General features: G+C 38.5%; 1 protein-coding gene across 17 annotated transcripts in view; it reads right to left on the bottom strand.

The window, feature by feature from the left end:
• Positions 1 to 931: 931 nt before the first annotated feature.
• The window catches only part of CELF2 (CUGBP Elav-like family member 2), a 567,685-nt gene continuing 549,074 nt past the window's right edge, over positions 932 to 19,542 (bottom strand). For 8 of the 17 annotated variants that reach the window (XM_080580956.1, XM_080580951.1, XM_080580945.1 and 5 more), the window contains 4 exons: positions 18,441 to 18,638; positions 15,547 to 15,690; positions 10,043 to 10,214; positions 932 to 8,756 (listed from right to left, as the gene is read on the bottom strand). In XM_080580956.1, the coding sequence (XP_080437082.1) occupies positions 10,087 to 10,214; positions 15,547 to 15,690; positions 18,441 to 18,638 (470 nt within the window). In that variant the 3' untranslated portion in view covers positions 932 to 8,756; positions 10,043 to 10,086. Of the gene's footprint in view, positions 10,215 to 15,546; positions 15,691 to 18,440; positions 18,639 to 19,542 lie in introns of all 17 variants that reach the window. The other 9 variants (XM_080580958.1, XM_080580960.1, XM_080580954.1 and 6 more) reach the window with 3 other exon arrangements.

Raw genomic sequence — 19,542 nt, 5'->3', positions numbered from 1 at the left:
CTCTGGTCTTCCTTCTGCCTCCTTCCAAAATTCCCTCCCTCCAGCACCTCTGTTATCTCCTTCCTGTGGCACCATGCAACGTGGGTGAACCAAGAGTAAAATTTTGAAGTCATCAGTTGGAGGGACATGAGCCAGTGCTCAAGATTTTACCTGGTGTGTCTCCAGTCAGGTTTTCAGAAGGGAAAAGGCCAGCAAAGCTTGTACCAGAAGTCAGCCCTCTTCCAAACCAACGATATTTCCTTTTGCAATTGAGGCACGTACTGTGAGTGAGATATCCCCAGAGCAGGCCGGGGAGGTGGGGACGTCGCTCCCTGAAGCACTGCCTTCAGGAACAACTCACTAGGATTCAAATGCTTCTTTGTTTATGAAATAAGGTCCACCAGACCTATCACCAATTGTTTATGCTACAGAGCACACTCCCATTAATGCTAATGGTGCTTCGGAGCATAAATCCTTGCTAATTGATATAGGAATGTATCCCAGAAGACTTTACTTTACTACTGATTTAGCTGATAGATATAAATGTGTGAGAGGGAAATATTAGCATTCATGTAAAACAATTAGGTTATCAACAGGGACGAATGATTCAGAAAATGACTGCAACTTCCCACCTCCCTTTAATGGACAAAAAAGAAAGTCTGCTAACAAGGAAAATCAGAGGCAATACAAATATGAGCTAATCACTGCTATTACTTAATATTTGTTATACACCAGCAGCCCCTGTGAATCCAGCCCAGGTCCCCATCCGAGCTCAGTGTAGATGCAGGATGGAAAGGAGCATCCTGCTGCCTACCTTGGTCAGTCCTCCCCAGGGCTTTGCTGGGGAGCAGTATTTTGGGCTTACTCCTCTAACAAACCTGGCCACCCCATGTACAGCTCAATACCAGTTGCTAAATATGTATGAAGAGAGGAGAATGATACAAGCAGAGGGTAGATTTCCACAATTTAATTTTTTTTTCTTTTTTTTTTTTTCAGATAATATAATGGCATATGAAAAGTGAGGCAGTAATGCAGTTCAAAAGAAAAAAAGAAAGCAACCCCCCAACCACTCTCCTGGATCTTTCTGCCAAAGGCTGACATTATTGAAAGTTTGCTAAATACAAGTAGTCCAGGCATTTCCATAAAAATCTGATTGTGCGAAACCTACAATTTTGTGGCAAATGTACAGCCATTGAAGGAATAAATTTTTCAGTGTACTCAACAGTTTTTGCTGTTAGACTCCCATTTAATTCATGGGTTTTGATGTGAAAATGTTCTCCTAAAAGAAGGCTCAGATACAGGATACAGTAAACCACTCATCTTCCACAAAAAGGTGCTTTGACCTCGAATGTTGAATCTGTGATTTTGAGCATACCAGGTTTCATTTTTTTAATCTAAACCTATCTAGAATCAGGAGGAAAAAAAGTCACATACCAAAAAGAAGTATATTATTGTTTGTGGAAGAAATATAGCATTGTTTCATTACATTTTCTGATTCACATATTTTAGCTATTTCATACCATTTTAGTGCAAAAGCAAGCATGTTTAGAAAAAGATAGAAAATTTCCGCATTTTAGTGTCTTTTGCTGCAAGTCACTGAATGGTAAGACTTTTTCTCCCCACAGACTAATTTTCAAGGTCTCAGTTATTAATGAAATATCAAGCGGATTATACAACATTTGCCTGGGTATGGCTAAAGACTGTATACCCAGTAAGATTTCATATAACAAAAAAGCGCCCAACCCTAGAAACATTTTTTTTTCCATTTAATGCTCATAAAATTTTACAGACAACAGAATCCTTTCTTAAGCTTTATTTAAGAAATCGAATACTATTATAGTTCAATATATATAAGACACATCCAGTATTGTGTTCCTGATAGCAAGTGCATAGATTTTGTTAAGATATCATTTTTTATATTTTAAAAATTTTTTTATTTGTTACTCAGTAGCAAGTTTCATGATCACACGAAGGGATATTCCCAGTGATTTTGCTAAGAGCATGAGAGAAAAAACAGAACACAGCAAAGTAGTGAAACTACAACAGAGATGAGGAACAAAAACAATCAGGCAAACTCTCAGTACAGTCGATTCCTGATAAGTGAATAATCTGATTGCTTGGTCACAATGCTTTATTCACTTATCAGGAATGATTCACACTACATTTTGTTAAACTGTTTTCCTTAGCCTAATACCTAAGAGTCACACTGGGCAAAGGCACACACACTCTGGCAGGCTATTCTTTAATCAGCAAGTCTTGTGACAGTTTGGTAATTTCCCATGGCGATACACATATAGCTAACAAAGAGACATTTTGCTAACACTGCAAGGTGCCTTACATAATTGAAATTAAAAGCATGCATTTAAGCAGGACAAACTGTTCAGCTGCATTGCTTTAAGGAACTCATTTTTCCCCATTGTTGAAATTTAAAAAAAAAAAAAAAGGAAAAAAAAAACCTGTCTCTTTCAGCCCTGAGTATTCAAAAGAAACCCAACTATAGTATAAGTCTTTTACTCAGTTATATTTTTGGAAGAAAAGACCCCTCACAAAGCTCCAGTTTCTTTCCTAAGACCGAGTTTGGGGAAAAAATAAAATCAAGACATCTACAAGAACCTAGAAATCCCAGAGATCAACTCTGATTTATCGTTCATGCAAGTCCAGATTTACTCAACTGAATCCACTGGTGTCAACATAATCAGAACCAGAATCATGAACTCTAGAGGCGTAAAAGACCCAGGGCACAGCCTGACCATTGGGTTCTGCTCCCCTGCCTGGGCTGTCCTCTATAGGCTTCTGTGGTTTTCAGTTAAACTTAAGAGTTGCAGGCAAGGCATTTGCTTGGACCCCTGACCCTACAAGACAATGTTCGAGCTTCTTTGGGATGCACTAAGGGACATGGTTTAGAGGTGGGACTCGGTAGGTCAGGCTGGTGGTTGGACTTGATGATCTTGAAGGTCTTTTCCTACCTAGATGATTCTAGGATTCTATCCCAGACTTGTCACCTATTTGGCCTTTCGTGGAACCGGAAAAGTTTAGAACAAACAAAAACAAAAACAAAAACCACCAAGGTTAAATAAATAAATAAATAAGCAACCAGGACAACTCACGAGCCACCTGAAAATTTCAAAACTCTTCCAAACACAGGAGCCAACGTCATGGCTGAAACCACACGGAAACACCCCGCGCGCCGTGCCCCCGTGCTGCGCGAGCCCTCGCCTGGGGTGGTGTCTGTGTGTGAGCCAAAGCCAGAGTGCCAGAAGGACCAGGGGAGAGGAGACACGAGGGAGGAGTGTCCATTGGGTCTCATAAGAGCACTTTTAAGTGGTCTTCGATTCCTGAGCATCACAGAAAGTGGGACAAAGGAAAGGGGAGTGGGCATATGGCTTGAATTCCAGAGAGCACTTGCCAGTGCTTCTCTCTCCTCCTTGGGTTTGTTTTTCTGTTTGTTTGGTTTTTGGCTTTGTTGGTTTTGTTTTCCCCTCTCCAAATTGTAAGCTTTGCATCTGTGATCAGACAGAGGAGAGAAGAGACTTTTGTAAACCAGAACAACATAGATATTTTTCTTTCACGGCTTTTATTTCATTGTGGTAGATATGGGGGAGAGCAGAGAGATTCTTGTGAGGAAAAAAAATATTATAGGAAATGGAAAAATAAAACAAAAAAGCTAAAAGCCAACTCTAGGAAAAAAAAAAAGTGCTATGGTATTTCTTTTGTCCCTTTTGAGATTTGTGTAATACTATTAGCCAGTGCTGAGAACGATCTGCTTTGCAAACCCACAGCAAAAATATCACCCATTTGAACAACAGGGGATTTTTTTTTCATGTTTCCTTTTCTTTTATTTTTTTACTTTTTTTTTTTTTTTTCTCTTTTTTAATTCTTCCACTGGCTTAAACAGGGTCTCCCTGTGCTTACTTGGATTTTATTTTTAAATTATTTTATGTATAACTGCCCGTAACAAGCTCGTTTACCTGGTAGGCTTTTGCAGGCTCTCATAGCCCTAGTTAAGCTGTGATTAGTTTCTAAGGAGTTTGACTAACGCCATATGCCACCAGATTACTGTGCAGTCTGGAAGAAATCCCAAGGCTATATTTTCTTGAATGTTTCATACGCTTCTGCGAAGTAGCGGCAGAGTATTTTTTTGAATGACTAGGAAGAATTGATCACCATAATCCGTGTTTTGCAGACTGACTGAAATGTCAGCAAAAATCTTTTCACATGGCTTCTGATTTCTCTGTATGTTTGTGTGCATAAGCTTTTGCAGTTAGAAGACTAACAAAAGCTATCTTCCATATGACTTTGCAGGAAACTCATTTAAAATGCTTCCTGCTCAGACAGATTATCCAAGTGATAAGGCATGACTAGGGGGAAGGAGAGAGAAAAAAATATCAAAGAAACCATAACATGTCTAAAATGCACAAATCCTCTTTTGCCCCCCAATCAGATATTCACTTAGGTGGAATCGACTGTATCTTTTGTACACAACCAACAAATAGAGAAAAAAAAAAAAACAGGAACGTGAAACAGTGAGGTGTGTAGATGTATTACCAACACATAATGACCACCAACAATACAAGACACAAAGTAGAGAGACAAGTATTAGGAAAATGGTTTAATATTGGAGACAGAAGCAAAAAACTGCATCACACAATAACATACGTTACAAAAATAAGTCTGACTGTTTCAACTACACGGTTATGTTCACAATGAGGACAGAAGAATCAGAAAAAACTCTGATCTAAACAGCAAAAAAGCAAACCCCTAACGTTTTAACTAATACATTTATCCACGCAAAGTGACCGAGTACTCCTAATTCTAATTACCTTATTGTGTAACTGCACGATACAGAATAAAAAGTGAAACTTACCGCTTTTGTTAAGACAAAATTCTAAACACTAGATTATAAGCAAAGGGAAAAAAAGAAATCAAGCCAAAGTTTTTAATTCTCTAAACAAAACCAACTCTCTTTCTACCATCCAGAAATCAAACTTGAAAATCAGTCGTGATCGAGGGGGCCCACAAGAGTAAGCCACAAAAATTTCCATTTGTTTTTAATCTCCAGTATAAAAAGTTCCACTGGTACAAAATGCATAAGTACAGTCAGGTTGTAGAAATAGGAAAGCCTGCTTTTTTTTTTTTTCTTGTTCTTTTTTTTTTTTTTTGGCTCAAATTCCATCAAACAACAAAATCCAAATGCATCAATAAAACAGAAACAATACTCAAATGGTCTTACAGTTTCCACTAGATTGCATTAACTTTGGCTTTTCTCAGACAATACTTAAAAACTAGTTTGTAATTCTAAACAAAATGATAGTATTATTAATCTACAAACAACAATTCTCACAGCACAAAAAAAACACAAATACATAGTTTTTTTTTCTTTTTTTTTTTTTTTGTATGACATTATCCAAAAAGGTAATGAAACTACAGGATATTTTTTCCTTTCGTTAATTAGCACTTAAGATAATAAAAACAGAAACAGTAAAATGATTCCAGAGTAGCACAAGCCAAGGAACTGTAACCCCTATGGTGAAAGAAAGATGAACTTGTTACTCCTTTGAGGACTGCCATTTCATCACAATTAGCTAATTTGTTTGAAAAAAAGCAACTAGTCTAGTCTTTTGATTAGAATTTTGTAAAGCAATTTCCCTTGTTTTTCTTCCTCTCTTATTAGGCCCTTGCACCCTTGCAGCTTTTTCCTTTCAATATTTTGAAAGAGAACTGGTAGATAATTTGTCTCCAAGGAGGTGTATGTTTGGGTTTTCATTTTTATATTTGATTTAAAAAATAAATAAATTTCAAGATGGACCCATCTCAGTTGCCTGGAAATCCTGAACTGTTCCTCCTCTTCCACTGCTAAGCCACTGTCTCGTGTAGCGTAATTTGGGGCAACCACCCGGGTCTGCGGCCGATACCAAATTACACTGCCCGATGACCAAAGACATCACCACTCTCACTAGGCTGGTAAACCCGCAGGACACACTAGGGCATTTAAAAAAGCTTTGGAAATTTATACGGTGGGTACAATGAGGATAAATTAGTGAAACAGTCTAAACAATCCAAATGATGATCTCATATTATATATATATGTACATATATATAATATAACGTACGTGAGATGATACTTTGAATATGCAAAATTGCTGCAAGTAGTACAAAATAGCCCTCAAAGGGTGTAGGAAGGCCCCAGCAGTAGTAAAAATGTGAGAAAAGTATAGATCACTTATTTATAAGTGCATGTGCTATAAGAAGGAAACTTTTTTGCATCACTAGAGGCTAGTCCTTTCCATCCCAGGGCTTTACATAAAGAAGCATTTAAGTTGGGGATGAGAGACAAGAGTGCACCAGCTGATGTTGTTCATATAGGGCTTCGTTTTTAATTTTAGGTGGCTTCGAATATAATCAGAAATAGGAAGAAGGTATGGCACTTTATCATCAGTAGCAGGTACTGCTGCTCACACGCATTGGATTGGCAATGAATTTGCTATACCGGTAGCAAAGAACCAAATTTGGTTGTTGGTCACTACACGTGCGGTAGAAATGCGATCTAATCAGACTTACAAGGCAGTGAAAGGGCTACCAGCATCTCTTTTCTGGTTCCTTACAGCTTCCTCCAGCAAACACCCACATCAGTCACATACGTATTCCCATGGACTACTTGTACGAGTAAAGTTACTCCTCTCTATACGAGTGTCTGCAGGAGTAAGCCAATATATTGCCGTTACAGATAATGGCAGATAACACCAAACATTACAGTGTATGTAAACTTTATCCATAAAAAGTAGTTTAACTGCAGTGCACGCTGAATTTTCACCCAGGAAGATCTAGTGCATCTGATTTAAGCAAAAGTTCATTTATTTAAATTACAAAAATATTTTTTTTTTCTCCTCACGGTTTTCAAATGGTGGATTTACCACTCCTTTCTGGGAGTGGTTCACACAATAGATAATTAAAGAATTGTTTTATTTTTCTTTTATTTTATTAATACTGAATAGCATATTCCAGCAGCATATTAAAAGCTCTTTAAGAAAAGACAAAATCCCCAAAATCTAAAAAGGAAAACCACAAGTTAATTACTGTTTTAAATAATTTTAGTTATAGATACAGAAGAAATTTAGACAGCAGTAAAATATTTTTGTCCTTCAGATCTGCCCTGTGCATTGTTCTGATTTCAACCATGTATTAAATAAACCACAAAAAACTAAGTATATATATATTTATAGATATAGATATATATATAAAAATAAACAGCAAAATGGTGAATGTATAAAAGGTATTAACACTCAAGACAGCTCTGGGTGGAAAGGGTTAAAAGTTCAAAACTTTCTCACCTTAGAGGTTTCCATACAATATGAAGAAAATACATTGTGAGGTTTGCTTTCACAGCATTGATGTGTGCAGAGTGGTTAAAAAAGTGAAACATGGGCACTTATACAATGTTTTACAAAAAACATCAAAGAGAAATAACAAACAATAACAATTTCAGGCAACAAGACCACAGGATAGCAAGTTAACAAACTTTTTAACCTCTTTTTCTTTAAATATTAGGGATTTATACAAAACACATAATAAAATACCCATGTTATCAAATTACTTCACACAAGAAACACACTGAAGCTCTAGGAAGAAAGTACCTTTGGAATTTGGCACTATAGTTTCACTGATTTTTTTTTCTTTAAAAGAAAAACCGATCACATTTTGCTGAACACAAACACATCTAAATTGTTCACAATAAAAAAATGACATCAATGCGTCACAAGCCAACACAAACTTATTCTGGAATATTTTTTAATTTTTCACATGAAATTCATTTTTTTAAGCAAACAACTTTTTTTTTTCTTTTTTTTTTGAATCTTGTTTTTGTTCTTGTTCTTCAAGTAAACCAATTTTAAACTTGTCTTTATAAACATAGAACACTTAAGACCATAAGACTCATGATGAAACCACAACTTAATTCACAGAAGCACCAACGTAACACATTTTACAGTAACCTTTCTTCTGTACATTGAAACAGTATAAAATATAGGTAATTTCATGTGCATTAAACCATGGATTGTCTAACTGTGAGTCAGTTCAGCAAAAGGTGACACAAGTAGGTAGCATTTGCCCTAAAACAGGGTAAATATTTTCTTATACTAATCTACAAAAAGTGGTTCTATATATATACTTTAATGAGAAAGTGAGCCACCTAAAATGGCCTTATCAAAAAACTTTACACTGCCTGAAAAATGTAAAAACTATTACAGACCTCTAGAGACTTAAAATCAGACAGTTTTATTTCTCAAACTGTTTTGGAAGTAGTCTGTTAGAAACCAACATTCTGTGCCTCTGGACACATATTGCTATTGTCACCAGTGACCAGGCAGAATGCCAATCCCTGTATAATACTTTCAAGTCTGTTTTTTTTTTTTATTTTTTTTTTTACGAAATGAAAAAAAAATAGAACAAAGGAAAAAAGAAAAACAAAAAAGGAAAGAAAGAAAAAACATTTTGCCACAGGTTGTTTTTAAATCCTATCATTAATTTATCTAATAATAAATTTCAGTCTTGCATGAATGCAGCAATGTTTTTTCACATTGACTTCCCAGAATTCATAGCTAGATGAGGTCACATGCAAATTTCAAAGGTCAAACTAGATCAAAGGTCAGTAGGAGAACCAAATATGATGTGAGGTCAGAAAGACATCAGAAACAATGACGGGACGATGAAACTTTTTTTTTTTTTTTGAGACGCCACAGGGACATGCTAGGCAAACGATGGGCTAACGGGCATGGAGATGTCTAGGGAAAAAACAAGGAAGAGGAAAAAAGTTACATAGAATCTATGCAGCACAAACAAAATCACTTTTATGGGTGCAGGAGAAAACTAATGCAAATCTTTTGTCAGTAGAGTCTATGAGCTGTTCACACAATTTGCATTAACTTACAATACTTGTCAACAACAGCACAATGGAACCCCAAAAGAATCCATCTGAAAGGAGTCAGAGAGAATGGATTCGTCTTTGGGGAGAAAAGAGAGGAAAGAACCAGTTTCTACAAATGTAACATAAAGGTACGGGGAGGGAAAAAAAGGTCAGACAACTGAACTTTAAACTAGGTAATGGAAACTACGAACAAAATAACCAGACAAATACAAACAAGAGGATAAAAGCATGAACTGTAAAGGGTGTAGGGTTCAACAGTGAAAAAGCGCCCATTCTTGGCACAATTACTCTAGAGACTACTTCAAAGGATCTAGCTAGCATAGAGAGCTGCTCTTTAGGTATCCAATAAGTTAACAATAGGCAATAAATAACTTCCATTATTTCTGAGGCAGTAAAAATTTTGTATAAAAATAGAAATGCTTTTTACAAATAAAATTTACAGGCCTGTGGCTTTCTTTTTTATTATTATTAAATTTATCTCTCAAGAAACATCAAGTATTGTCACTCATTTTATTTTATTTTATTTTTATTTTAAACCCTGTAGCTTTAGAAACAGATCTCTAAATCTTTTTTACATTAATCCTTTCCAAAAAAACAAGAACTTAAAAAAAAGTGAAATATAAAGACGACCAGTGTAAAATCAGACTAATATATAACAACACATTGTTTTGAACTGAAAAAAAAAACAAATCTTCTCAAAAAACAAGTTGATGTAGTGGAAAGACTTGTTTCAATTTTCTTGTTGCAAAATAAGTGCTTCAACTGGCATGAGGCCATTTTCTTTAACCTATAAACTGCTGGTGCCACCCTGGCAAAATAGGATCCAACCATAGAAAACAACTTTTATTGTGTGCTAATGGCACCAGGGTTCACAGAGTTAAATTGCACATTTTTTTTTTGTGTGTGTGTGTTGCTTTGAATTTCAAGACGTTTATTTGTTAAAAAGGAGATAAATTATGCTGCAAAACAAAATACAGTAACACAACTCAGTAATTACTTGGCAAGGAAATGGGAGCCAAGTGTAGTAAGGACAAGTGGGGAAATGGAAGTGGTAACTGTAAAAATAACTGTCTCTTGGTGAAGGTTGGCTATATGTTCTCTCTTAACCCCCCTGCAGAGGACAGGTTTGCTCATGGGACTTACCCTAAGAAAGCTAAAATAAGAGCAGTAAGCATCTGGGGTTAAGATCAGTAAGGTTTGCTGTCATTTTTGGAGCGTTTCAGCTGAACCTTCAAGCGTTTCATGCCAATCTGAAAGCCGTTCATAGCCTGGATAGCAGCTTGTGCAGAGACTGGATTGTCATAGCTAACAAAACCTACGAGACACAGAACGGAGGCGGGAGAGAAAGCGAACTGTAGGTTAGAACAAATTCCAGAAGGCTTTTTGTTAGGATTTTATTATTACTATTTATTTGACACATTTACCTCTCTTTCAATTATTTCTTTGATCACACTCCATAGCCCATTTCCTCGCCCTTTCCCTTCGCCTTCCCTTTTACCTTCATAATATTTCTTTCCTAGCTGGGATGCAGTTGGCCAGTTTTGGTGCAATGCAGTTTCCCAATCTGCTTTTTATCTACCTACCTTAGAGACTGTAGATATTTATTACTGTAACACTTTTCACTGTAATATCTACATATCTCCCAGCCTATTAGGAAGTACTATGAGGCCAGTCTGTACATGTGAAGATGAAACAGAACACCTGGTTACAGAAACAGAACCCAAACTTGGATGCCTGTATGCATTTGCACATCTGAATGTGAGTTCACGTGCACTGGTCCTGGGTGGTATTAAGCAGTCATCTCCTTGGGCCCAGACCGGGACAGTTGCAATATTAATATTTTGTATTTTTACAGCTCCTTCCAGTTCAAGATCTCAAGGTACATTAAATGTTAATTAATTCAGCCTCTTGGTCCCAAAAGGGGTATGCAAGGATCGAAATTAAGCAACATCATAAAGACAAAGGCAGGGCTTGATGAGAACTCCAGATCTTCTGCTCCTCAGCTGCGAGCACTAACTAGGGGGATAATGCTTGCTCGGGTAATTCGGAATGGCTGGCCTGGCTCAGCTTTCTTTTCCCCCTGAGACAAAAAAAGCTCTGCTCATAATGGACTCAAATCTCCCTGATTCTGGAAGCTCAAAATTCATTTTCATATCTGGGCCTCCCACTTGTAATTGCAAAGCTCGCCTAACTGCTGCTCTGCCTCTGCTCTGGCTAATTACTACTGCATTCCAGCCTGCTATTATGCATCGGCTTTGAAATGCTCCCTCTCCTTTCCACTTGAATTTGACTTAACACATATCCCTTCACCCTGTTAAAGCACGGCTCCCCCACACTGTTTTCAGTACTAACACGGGAGCTGCTCAGCTCCTGTCTTCTACCAGCTTTCTTCATTTGTGCTTAGTGCCTGCATCCCTTTCTGATTCATAACCTCTTTTTGCTGTCATTTTAACCTGCTCTTTTATGGCTCTTGCTTACCTCGCACTGCTGCCCTCTTCCTTCTTCAGTGTCAGAATGATACACTTTGCCCATTGTAAAGAAAAAAGCCTCTTAACAAGTCATTTGGTCTCTGTCTGCCCTCCCTCCTTCACAGACCTTCCCTATGGTTCACCTTAAATCGACTTCACCAAACTATTTACTTAAGACTCTTCTCTGACAATTCAGGCTCAGTTCTGCTCCTTTCCACTCAAAAAGCCTCTCACTTAAATCTCTGTAGACCTTCTCCCGGCCAAAGCCAATATGCTTGATTCATGCTCTTCTGTGGTTGATTATTCATTACCTCCTTAAGGGATAATAAATATTCCTCCATATCTTCCTTGATTTTAGTAACTTGTCACTTCCTCACTTTCTTCACTTGATCATTTCCTCTGAATATTATTGCCATATCCTGAGGAACTTCATCACTCTCTTCCTTTCCTTCCCCTGTCTTCTTGTAGATCTTATCTGTTCACACAACTCCAGTCGCTGACTTAGCACTGCACTCCTGTCTACTTCCATCAGCTCACAGATCTCAGCCTTGAGCTGTAAGATTTCCTCGGGGACAGAAAGAAAAAACAACCTACCATGAGTTAGAAGGCAGCCGTAGCACTTTCCGGGCAGATACTCCATAAACTCTATAAGCTACTCCTACCTACCTCGACAATTCAGTAGTTTCCTCTACAGCCTTCCTGACCTTCACATTGTTCTCTTGAGTGCATTCTGAATGGTTTTCTGCTATGAACGTCTCATCATCTTAGTTCCTTTTTATCTTAGCTAGTCATGGTGACCTGAAAGTTAAGCAACTGATCTAAACTAGTCATCAGGTGGCATCTGTGAATGGTGAATGAAGAGAAGCAAGCGCGCCCTGAGGTGGCTTTTCCGCCCACCTCTCATGTCACCAACTCAGACTCTCCCATGCTGACAGACGAACAATTAGCTTAGGCTATGCTTACCTTCCAGGGGGATGTAATAAGTCACTTCATTCTATGTCTCTTTAATAGTTTCCTTGACTCAGCCACAAATTCAAACATACATCCTCTGTGCTGCATCAGTGGAATCAGCCTTTATCATTCAATTGTTATCCTGCTTCACAATTTGTCTCTATGCACAGAATGCTCTATCTACATTAGCCTGTTACACTTTCATCTTATCCCTTATCAAGAACCTTCACTTACAAAGCTTGTGAAGGAATATGACATTCTCTCCCTTTATTTGTTTCTGATTGCATCCATTCATCATTTTTTTTCGTCTGAAATTTAAACCACAGGTTACATGGGGATGGGATGATGTTTCTTATCAATTTGCAAAGCCCCTGTCATGATGATTCTGATTTTTGTTTTAAATCTCTTGGTACCTCTGTAACCAGGATAAATATTTTTCATCATTTGAGTAGCAAATTTGTTATGAGGCAGACTGCATTTACGCTGGGATGTCACTGGGTTCCCCCTCCCCTGCCTTACTTTACTCTCTCATTTCTGTTATTGTAAGTTTTATGAAAGGCAAGAGAGAAGCTTAAAGAGTGAAACCCTTTGTCTGTGGAATCAACTAGAGCTCATAAGAGCTCATGAAAAAGTATTTCCACGGGTAGATGGACTGTCCTGTCATCCTCATTACCATTTAATCTCTTGAGCATTCAACTGAGCTGGACAAGAAAGCAAATAACACCAAAGCTCATTTTCTGCAAATAAAAGTAATTTTTCATTTTGAGAAGCAGTGTTACATAAAAGCTCATCACTGTGTATCACTACTCTGAGATTCACTTGGAACAAACCTTCCCATCCCAATTCAGCCAGTGGACAGCATTGGACACTCTATTCACCTTTCTAGTGTTCAATCTCTTTTCATCTGCAATTTGACTCCCAAAAAAGCCCAAACCAACCCAATCCAACAATTAAGAAACAAACCCAGATTGCACCATGAGCAATGAGCATTAGTGGTACCAGTGAGAAATGGGTAATTCAGATGCACTATTGTCTCAGTTTTTGGGTGGGAATACAGAGAAAAAAAAAAAAAGAAAGCTTTTTGAAACACAAGTTTGGGGCTGAAACAACAAATAGATGATTCTTGCCAATAAAGCTGAGGTGATGCATGCAGGGATACAGTATGTTAAACTAGCAGGATTAATCCTGGCTTTGCCTGTGATTAACAGAATCACACAGGTGCTGTTCACACCTACTGAATCAGAAAATCTCAACTTCCTCTGCCACTGCAGTACTTTTTGTTTTTAAAGCAGAACTCTCTCAACTGCTGGCAGAATACCTGGGGAGGAAGAACGAGAAATTGCTATGTTACTGAAACCTGACTAATGCCAAAAAGACAGAGGACTCCTCCAGCCATTGGGTGTTGACCCTTCTGTTTCCCCTCAAACAAGATAACCTCAGTTCATCATTCTAAGTTAGGTATTTGTGTCCCATAAACCCAGAGAAATGTGTAGGTAGGTAATCAAGCAGTAAAAGGAAACCCACAAAAAGCAAGTGTGGGAAGCGAGTTGATGAATTGAGCCGCCTGCCCAAACTAATCTACATTTTTTTCAGTAGCGATCACAATTGCTGCATTTCGATTAACACAGCTTGATTTGACATTTCATCAAGGTTCCTGGAGACCTCAACAGTGATTTTGTCACCCCAACACACTAACTGAACTGGCTCCAGATCAATAGGGAGTCCTTTTCAATTCCAGTTTTCAAATTTGCTACAGCCTCAGGGACTGTTTTAACGCATTGCAGAAACACGCTGGACTATATTAGTCTAAATATGAACAATTTTTTGTAAAGCTTAAACAGGGCCTAAAAAATAAAGAAAAATGCAGAAAGTATATCACACGCTATCTGTAAAGTAAATTAACTTTTCAGGTGCACTAAGGGCTTGTCTTCAGGTGCAATACACTCAGATTGTGGTATGGCTTGAAGTCCTGTCCAGTACGTATTTCTGAGTAGCCTGATAAATGCTGCTCTTGGTTGGGTACTGTCTGTTTAGATAAATTCATCCCTTTCAAAATGGGTTGAAGCCCAATAGCTGTTCCTGAATGGACCTTGTGTAGACAAACACTGAGACAGACACATTTTAACAAAACCTAGATTAAAAAAAAAAAAAGTAATGATATGCAAGCTAAGAAACATGTACTATGGTTAATGGGGACACTTGAAAATTAAGTGATGGTGCTGTGCAAAGAGCAACGTTTGTCAGTACAAAGGAGTTTTGGAAACTAAAGGGATTGTCTCGACTGGTTACTAATTTGTCATACATACAATACAGCTGCTTTCCTCTACTCTGGGAAAGAGTTGTCATTTCGCTGGAAGCCCCCGTATTTTAGGTCAAACCTTACAAAACTTTTCTTTAAGAGATTTTGTCCTCCCAGACCCTTCTCACGTCTTGCATTAAGACCACAATCATTAGACCAACGGTCTAACAGGTTGCCACTCAGTCACCTTCTGTTTTCCACTCTGTTGAGGCACTGAACTGGTGCACCTATGTCATTTAAAGGACATCAGCCTACCTGACCAACCCTAGAACTTTTTTATACCAAAATATCATCTTCTCCTCTGTTGCAATCTAGTTTTCTGACAGCCTAAAGCGTTCCCAGGAAATCTTGACATTGATGCTCCCTTCATCCCCACCCTAAGGTAAGGGGAGATTCTACCTTTCATAATGCATTGGAGCCTGCCTGCAGCAGCTGTAGCTGCATATCTAGACATCAACTGTCTGTAAAACGTTCTGAACTACATGTACACACCATTCAAACACTAATTGCACAATCTTGTACTTAATTCAGAAGAAAGAAATTCCTGTAATGTAGAAGTAATGGGTTAAACATAGAGCATTTTTAAGTGGCTCAGCTATACAATAGAGAATAATTAGGTATCCATAATAAGGCAGCTTAATAGTATACTAAATGACATTCCCCCACATAGGGTGTAATTAGTTTCATGTACTTGACACATTCATGCGAGATGTCAGACTGGAAGATTATTATTGTTTTTTCACAGCCAATTTTTAGTTAGAACTAGTTTGCCTGTGCATCCTTCCACTCATTTGAGGATTAAGAGTCCATTATTTTGGGAATGAGATTCCAGTATGACATTTCTCACACTGCTGTTAATTTTCTTTCCTGACCCCTTTTCAGTGTGGTGCATGTGGTTTTTACTATTTGACTTATTAAATTTGACATACCAAAGCACTTGCTCAGATTGGTCTGTTTGTCAATGAAGACTTTAGCAGAGATAACATTTCCAAAAGGCATGAACATCTGCAGAATGTCCTGGTCTCCGAACTCCTGGGGGAGGTGGTAAATAAAGAGGTTTGCCCCTTCTGGACCTTTAGGAAAACAAAACAAAAGTATGGAAACAGCTATTACAAGAGCTACGTTTAATCTATTTTCCCATAATACTTACTGAAGGTGATGGTCAGAAAGCATTTCACTTTCCAACTTTGAAGGAAGAAAAGTAAATGGATCATCAAAGGAACAGAGCTGAAATGCAGCTCTTTAGAGTATCCTATCTCGCAAAGTGTTCACTTGATACCTCTTCTACAAAAGAAGTTAAACTGCAGCCTCTTTCTTCAATTTACACAAGTGTCTTTCAGGATAATTAAGGTTAGGAAAACAGGTACACAATGTATTACTCTCTCACAATACCCCAAGATCTGCCCAAAGAGCCCCCTGCTGCCTCAAACACCTGCATGGGTTTGCTGGTTTAATTATAGTCGCAGGAACTTACAGAAATGCAGGAAGCTGAACTCAGATTTGAGCATCACAGATAAAACGGCAGGAGCTTGGTGGGGATGGGAATAAAAAGGGTAAGACAAAGCAAACCTTTTAACTTGGAAATTAGCAAAATCAGAGAGAGAAAGATACTAAGAACAAAATTTGTGTGGACTCGTTTGAGAATGCTTACAATTTTTAAATGTGAATTCCCCAGAGAAAGCTCTATCTCCCAGAAGAAACTTTGTAAAATAATCATTTTGAAAAGTTCAAAATAAAGTTTTTGGGTTGAAATTAAAGTGGCTTTACATAAATTTGAGTTTGAAAAGAAAGGTGTAAACTTGAAGCTACTTTGAATATTTTTCTTACAGCCGAAATTTGGGATACACATTACAAAGGCTATTTGCTTAAACACACCCCCCAGCAATAATAGCATTTTTTTTTTTAATCTCAGCTCAATTTTTCCCTTGCAGTAACATACTGGAAATAAGCCATGAATGTCTGAAAGAATATGATCTATGACGGAACCAGACGTGTGGCCTTCCCACACAGACAGCAAAAGCACAAGCAGTACACAAAGAGAACAAAAATTTCTGGTAAAAACACATCTAGAGTAACATGCTTGAGTATTCCCCTGCGTAAAGGAACCTACGTGTGTCTCAGATGTGATGTCTGTGGTTTTCTGGATCGGAGAGGAAAGCACACTAGATTTATGGATGCCTTCTGCAAGAGTCACAAAGCCTCACCTCTCTTGTAACCAGGCTGGCTGCCCTCTCTCAGCCTGAAGGAAAGGGCTGCAATGTTTGCCCAACACAGGGGAAAAATGGCTTGGAAAAAAAATGTTTTTAGAAGAAACATTTTTTGAGAGAAAAAAAAAAAAGGAAAAGAAATCATCACCTGGAACTTATTTCTTCTTACCGCCAATAAACTATCCTTTCCAGAAAACAAAATTTCTTAAAATAGTAAGCAAAACTTACTTAACAATAGTTTACAGCATATGCATGAGGCAGTTCACTAAGCTTCAGCATTTAATATTGATATAGTATTTTTCTTTGGTACTTGGTTATCCTCAACCACTCCAGACTCTTCACCATGCCATCAGAAATCATGTTAAGAAACAAAAAATAGTTGTCAGTATTTAAAGATGGAATTTATTCACCTTAACGTAACCCCTTATTTACAGAAACAACACATGTAACAGGCTGTGTTTTTAAAAAAGACCCAGCCAATTTATAAAATAAAAAATAAGTTTACACTTGATATGAACTGAAAAAAATAGTTAAAAAAATCAAACTGAATATCCACCGTGACCAATGACACCAGATAAACAATTTGGTTTTGGTGCCAGTCTATTGTCAGTGACCGAGTGAGTGAGATGAAAGACAAAAGCAGAGAACACAGCAAAATTTGAAAAAGAAGTTGATTAAAAAAATCATTTCATTTAATATAATCTGAGCTTTTAGCAGTAAACGATGTAACAAATGTAGAGAAAATAAACATTTTAACTCCACAGTGTCCCCATATAATAGCCAGCTGTGGGAATGCCAAATTTGTCTTCCTAGGAAACACCACATCCCATAGCAGTGCATGATACTATATTAAAAGAGGGTAAAAATCTTTCTCTTGAGGACATTACACTATGTTTATTTCCAAAGCTCATCCCTGGCAAGAGGAGTAGTGACAACACAGATACAATCTTAGAAAGCATGCAATATTCTCCCGTCCTCCTTGAATTAGCTGGAATTTAGGATGAGAGAAGGGAAAGCAGTAAAAACAGAAATGACACCCCAAAATGCCTGGGAAGTGTACAAGGGAATGGGAGAGGTGAAAAAGGGTAACCTCATTTTACTAAATATTTAGTAGCATTCATTTGTTCTTAGCAGCAACTTCCCGAGGTTTGTTTTGCCCTATTGGTGCAGGGAGAGGGGCAAACCCTTCGTTGTTCCCCTGCAAAACCCAGAATTAAGCAAAGAACCACTCAGTGCAAAGCCAGGTCTTGTCATTGACTCAAAAACTTAAACCTAATCAGATTAACTCCATCATCATGGAAAATGGAAACCATTAGAGAGTGTGAAAGATGGTCACCCATAACGGGATGCGTTTTGTTACTGGTGCTTTTTTGCTCAATGATGCTTTTATACCACAAAGAACGGTCAGGAAGGTAGGGCTGGAAGGAGAGATCGTAAAAAAATGATTTACAGTAGAGGTTGAAAAAGTGAAGAACACCAATCAGGGCAGGAGAAAACGTGAACATCAAAGATGAGGCTACTCGAGGTCCTTCGCTGAGCCTCTGTGAAGAAATAGACCCAAGACACGGCTCTCGCTTGGCCAAGCATTGCTTATCCTGAGAAGGGCGAGTGCTTACCTTCCTTCTGGCTGCCCGCGGCGCTTTGTTGCTGCAACAAGCTCTGGCTGTACAAGGTGGGCAGCGCGGCCGCAGCGTACTGCTGGATTCCTGAGTAGGCCTGGGTGAGTGCGTCCATCGTGCCGGCCGTACCATTCGTCAAGCCTGTTGCGCCGAGTCCTCCGTTCAGGGCCGCCATACCTGAGAGCATTTGAGCAACTTTACAAAAAACCCAACAATAGAGAAAAGAAATTGCACTTGTTCATTAGTGCTTTCCGAAAGTTGTTGGTATTATATTGACACTGACAACGACGGCAGTGCATGCAGCTCGGCGCGTCACCAAATGGGACTGAAAACAAAGAAACACGACTCTGGCGTCAGGATCACTTTAGCACAACGGTTGCACAGTCAAACGGACTCGCATGCAGCCTGCTACTGGCAAGTACTACAGCTCGGTGCTCCCCAAACCCTCTCTGCCCACCGTCCTCAACACCCGTGCTTCTGCTGGGGATATCCAAGGCTGGGAGAGCAGGACTCCCCGACCTCCGTCCTTGCAATCTGGACACTTGGGAGAAAGCATTCTGTGAGAAATCCCACTCTCTCTGGCCAGGTCTTTATCAGCAGGACATGACCACATCATATCAGGGGTATTTTGCTTATGTGGAGTCAGCAGAGAACCCTGATTAACAGCTTTTTGGAATAACCCTCCATACAGTGATGAGCTTTGTCCCTTGGGTTTGCGGTTAGAAGATAGACTGCGATGCTGCGTGTTTCCATCCTCCTCCTCCAGCTACTCCTGTGAGGATGAACGGATAAACAGCAGCACATCTGGAGTGACTGCAAGTGCTTCATCCAATCCAGGCATCTTTCATGAAGAAACAAAAGCATTTGGTTCTAGCAATGTGTTCATTTACTCCTCACTGGAAGCAGAGTTGCTTAATTTTTTTTCTTTAAAGCAATTCTACATCCTGATAAATAACGGATTAATTTGACTGGGATGACCACCAAGGAGGAAATTTCAGATTGGCTTGCTAGCTGTGCATAAAATGGCATCCCTTACCCATGCAAACAGTGCAGTCTGCAAAAGAATTCTGACAAACTCCTGGACTGTGTACAGCCTCTC

The sequence above is a fragment of the Anser brachyrhynchus genome (assembly GCF_964034855.1).
Source record: "Anser brachyrhynchus genome assembly, chromosome: 1".
Lineage (NCBI taxonomy): Eukaryota > Metazoa > Chordata > Aves > Anseriformes > Anatidae > Anser > Anser brachyrhynchus.
The sequence above is the reverse complement of the archived record's forward strand: the minus strand, read 5'-3'. Positions and strand labels throughout refer to the sequence as shown.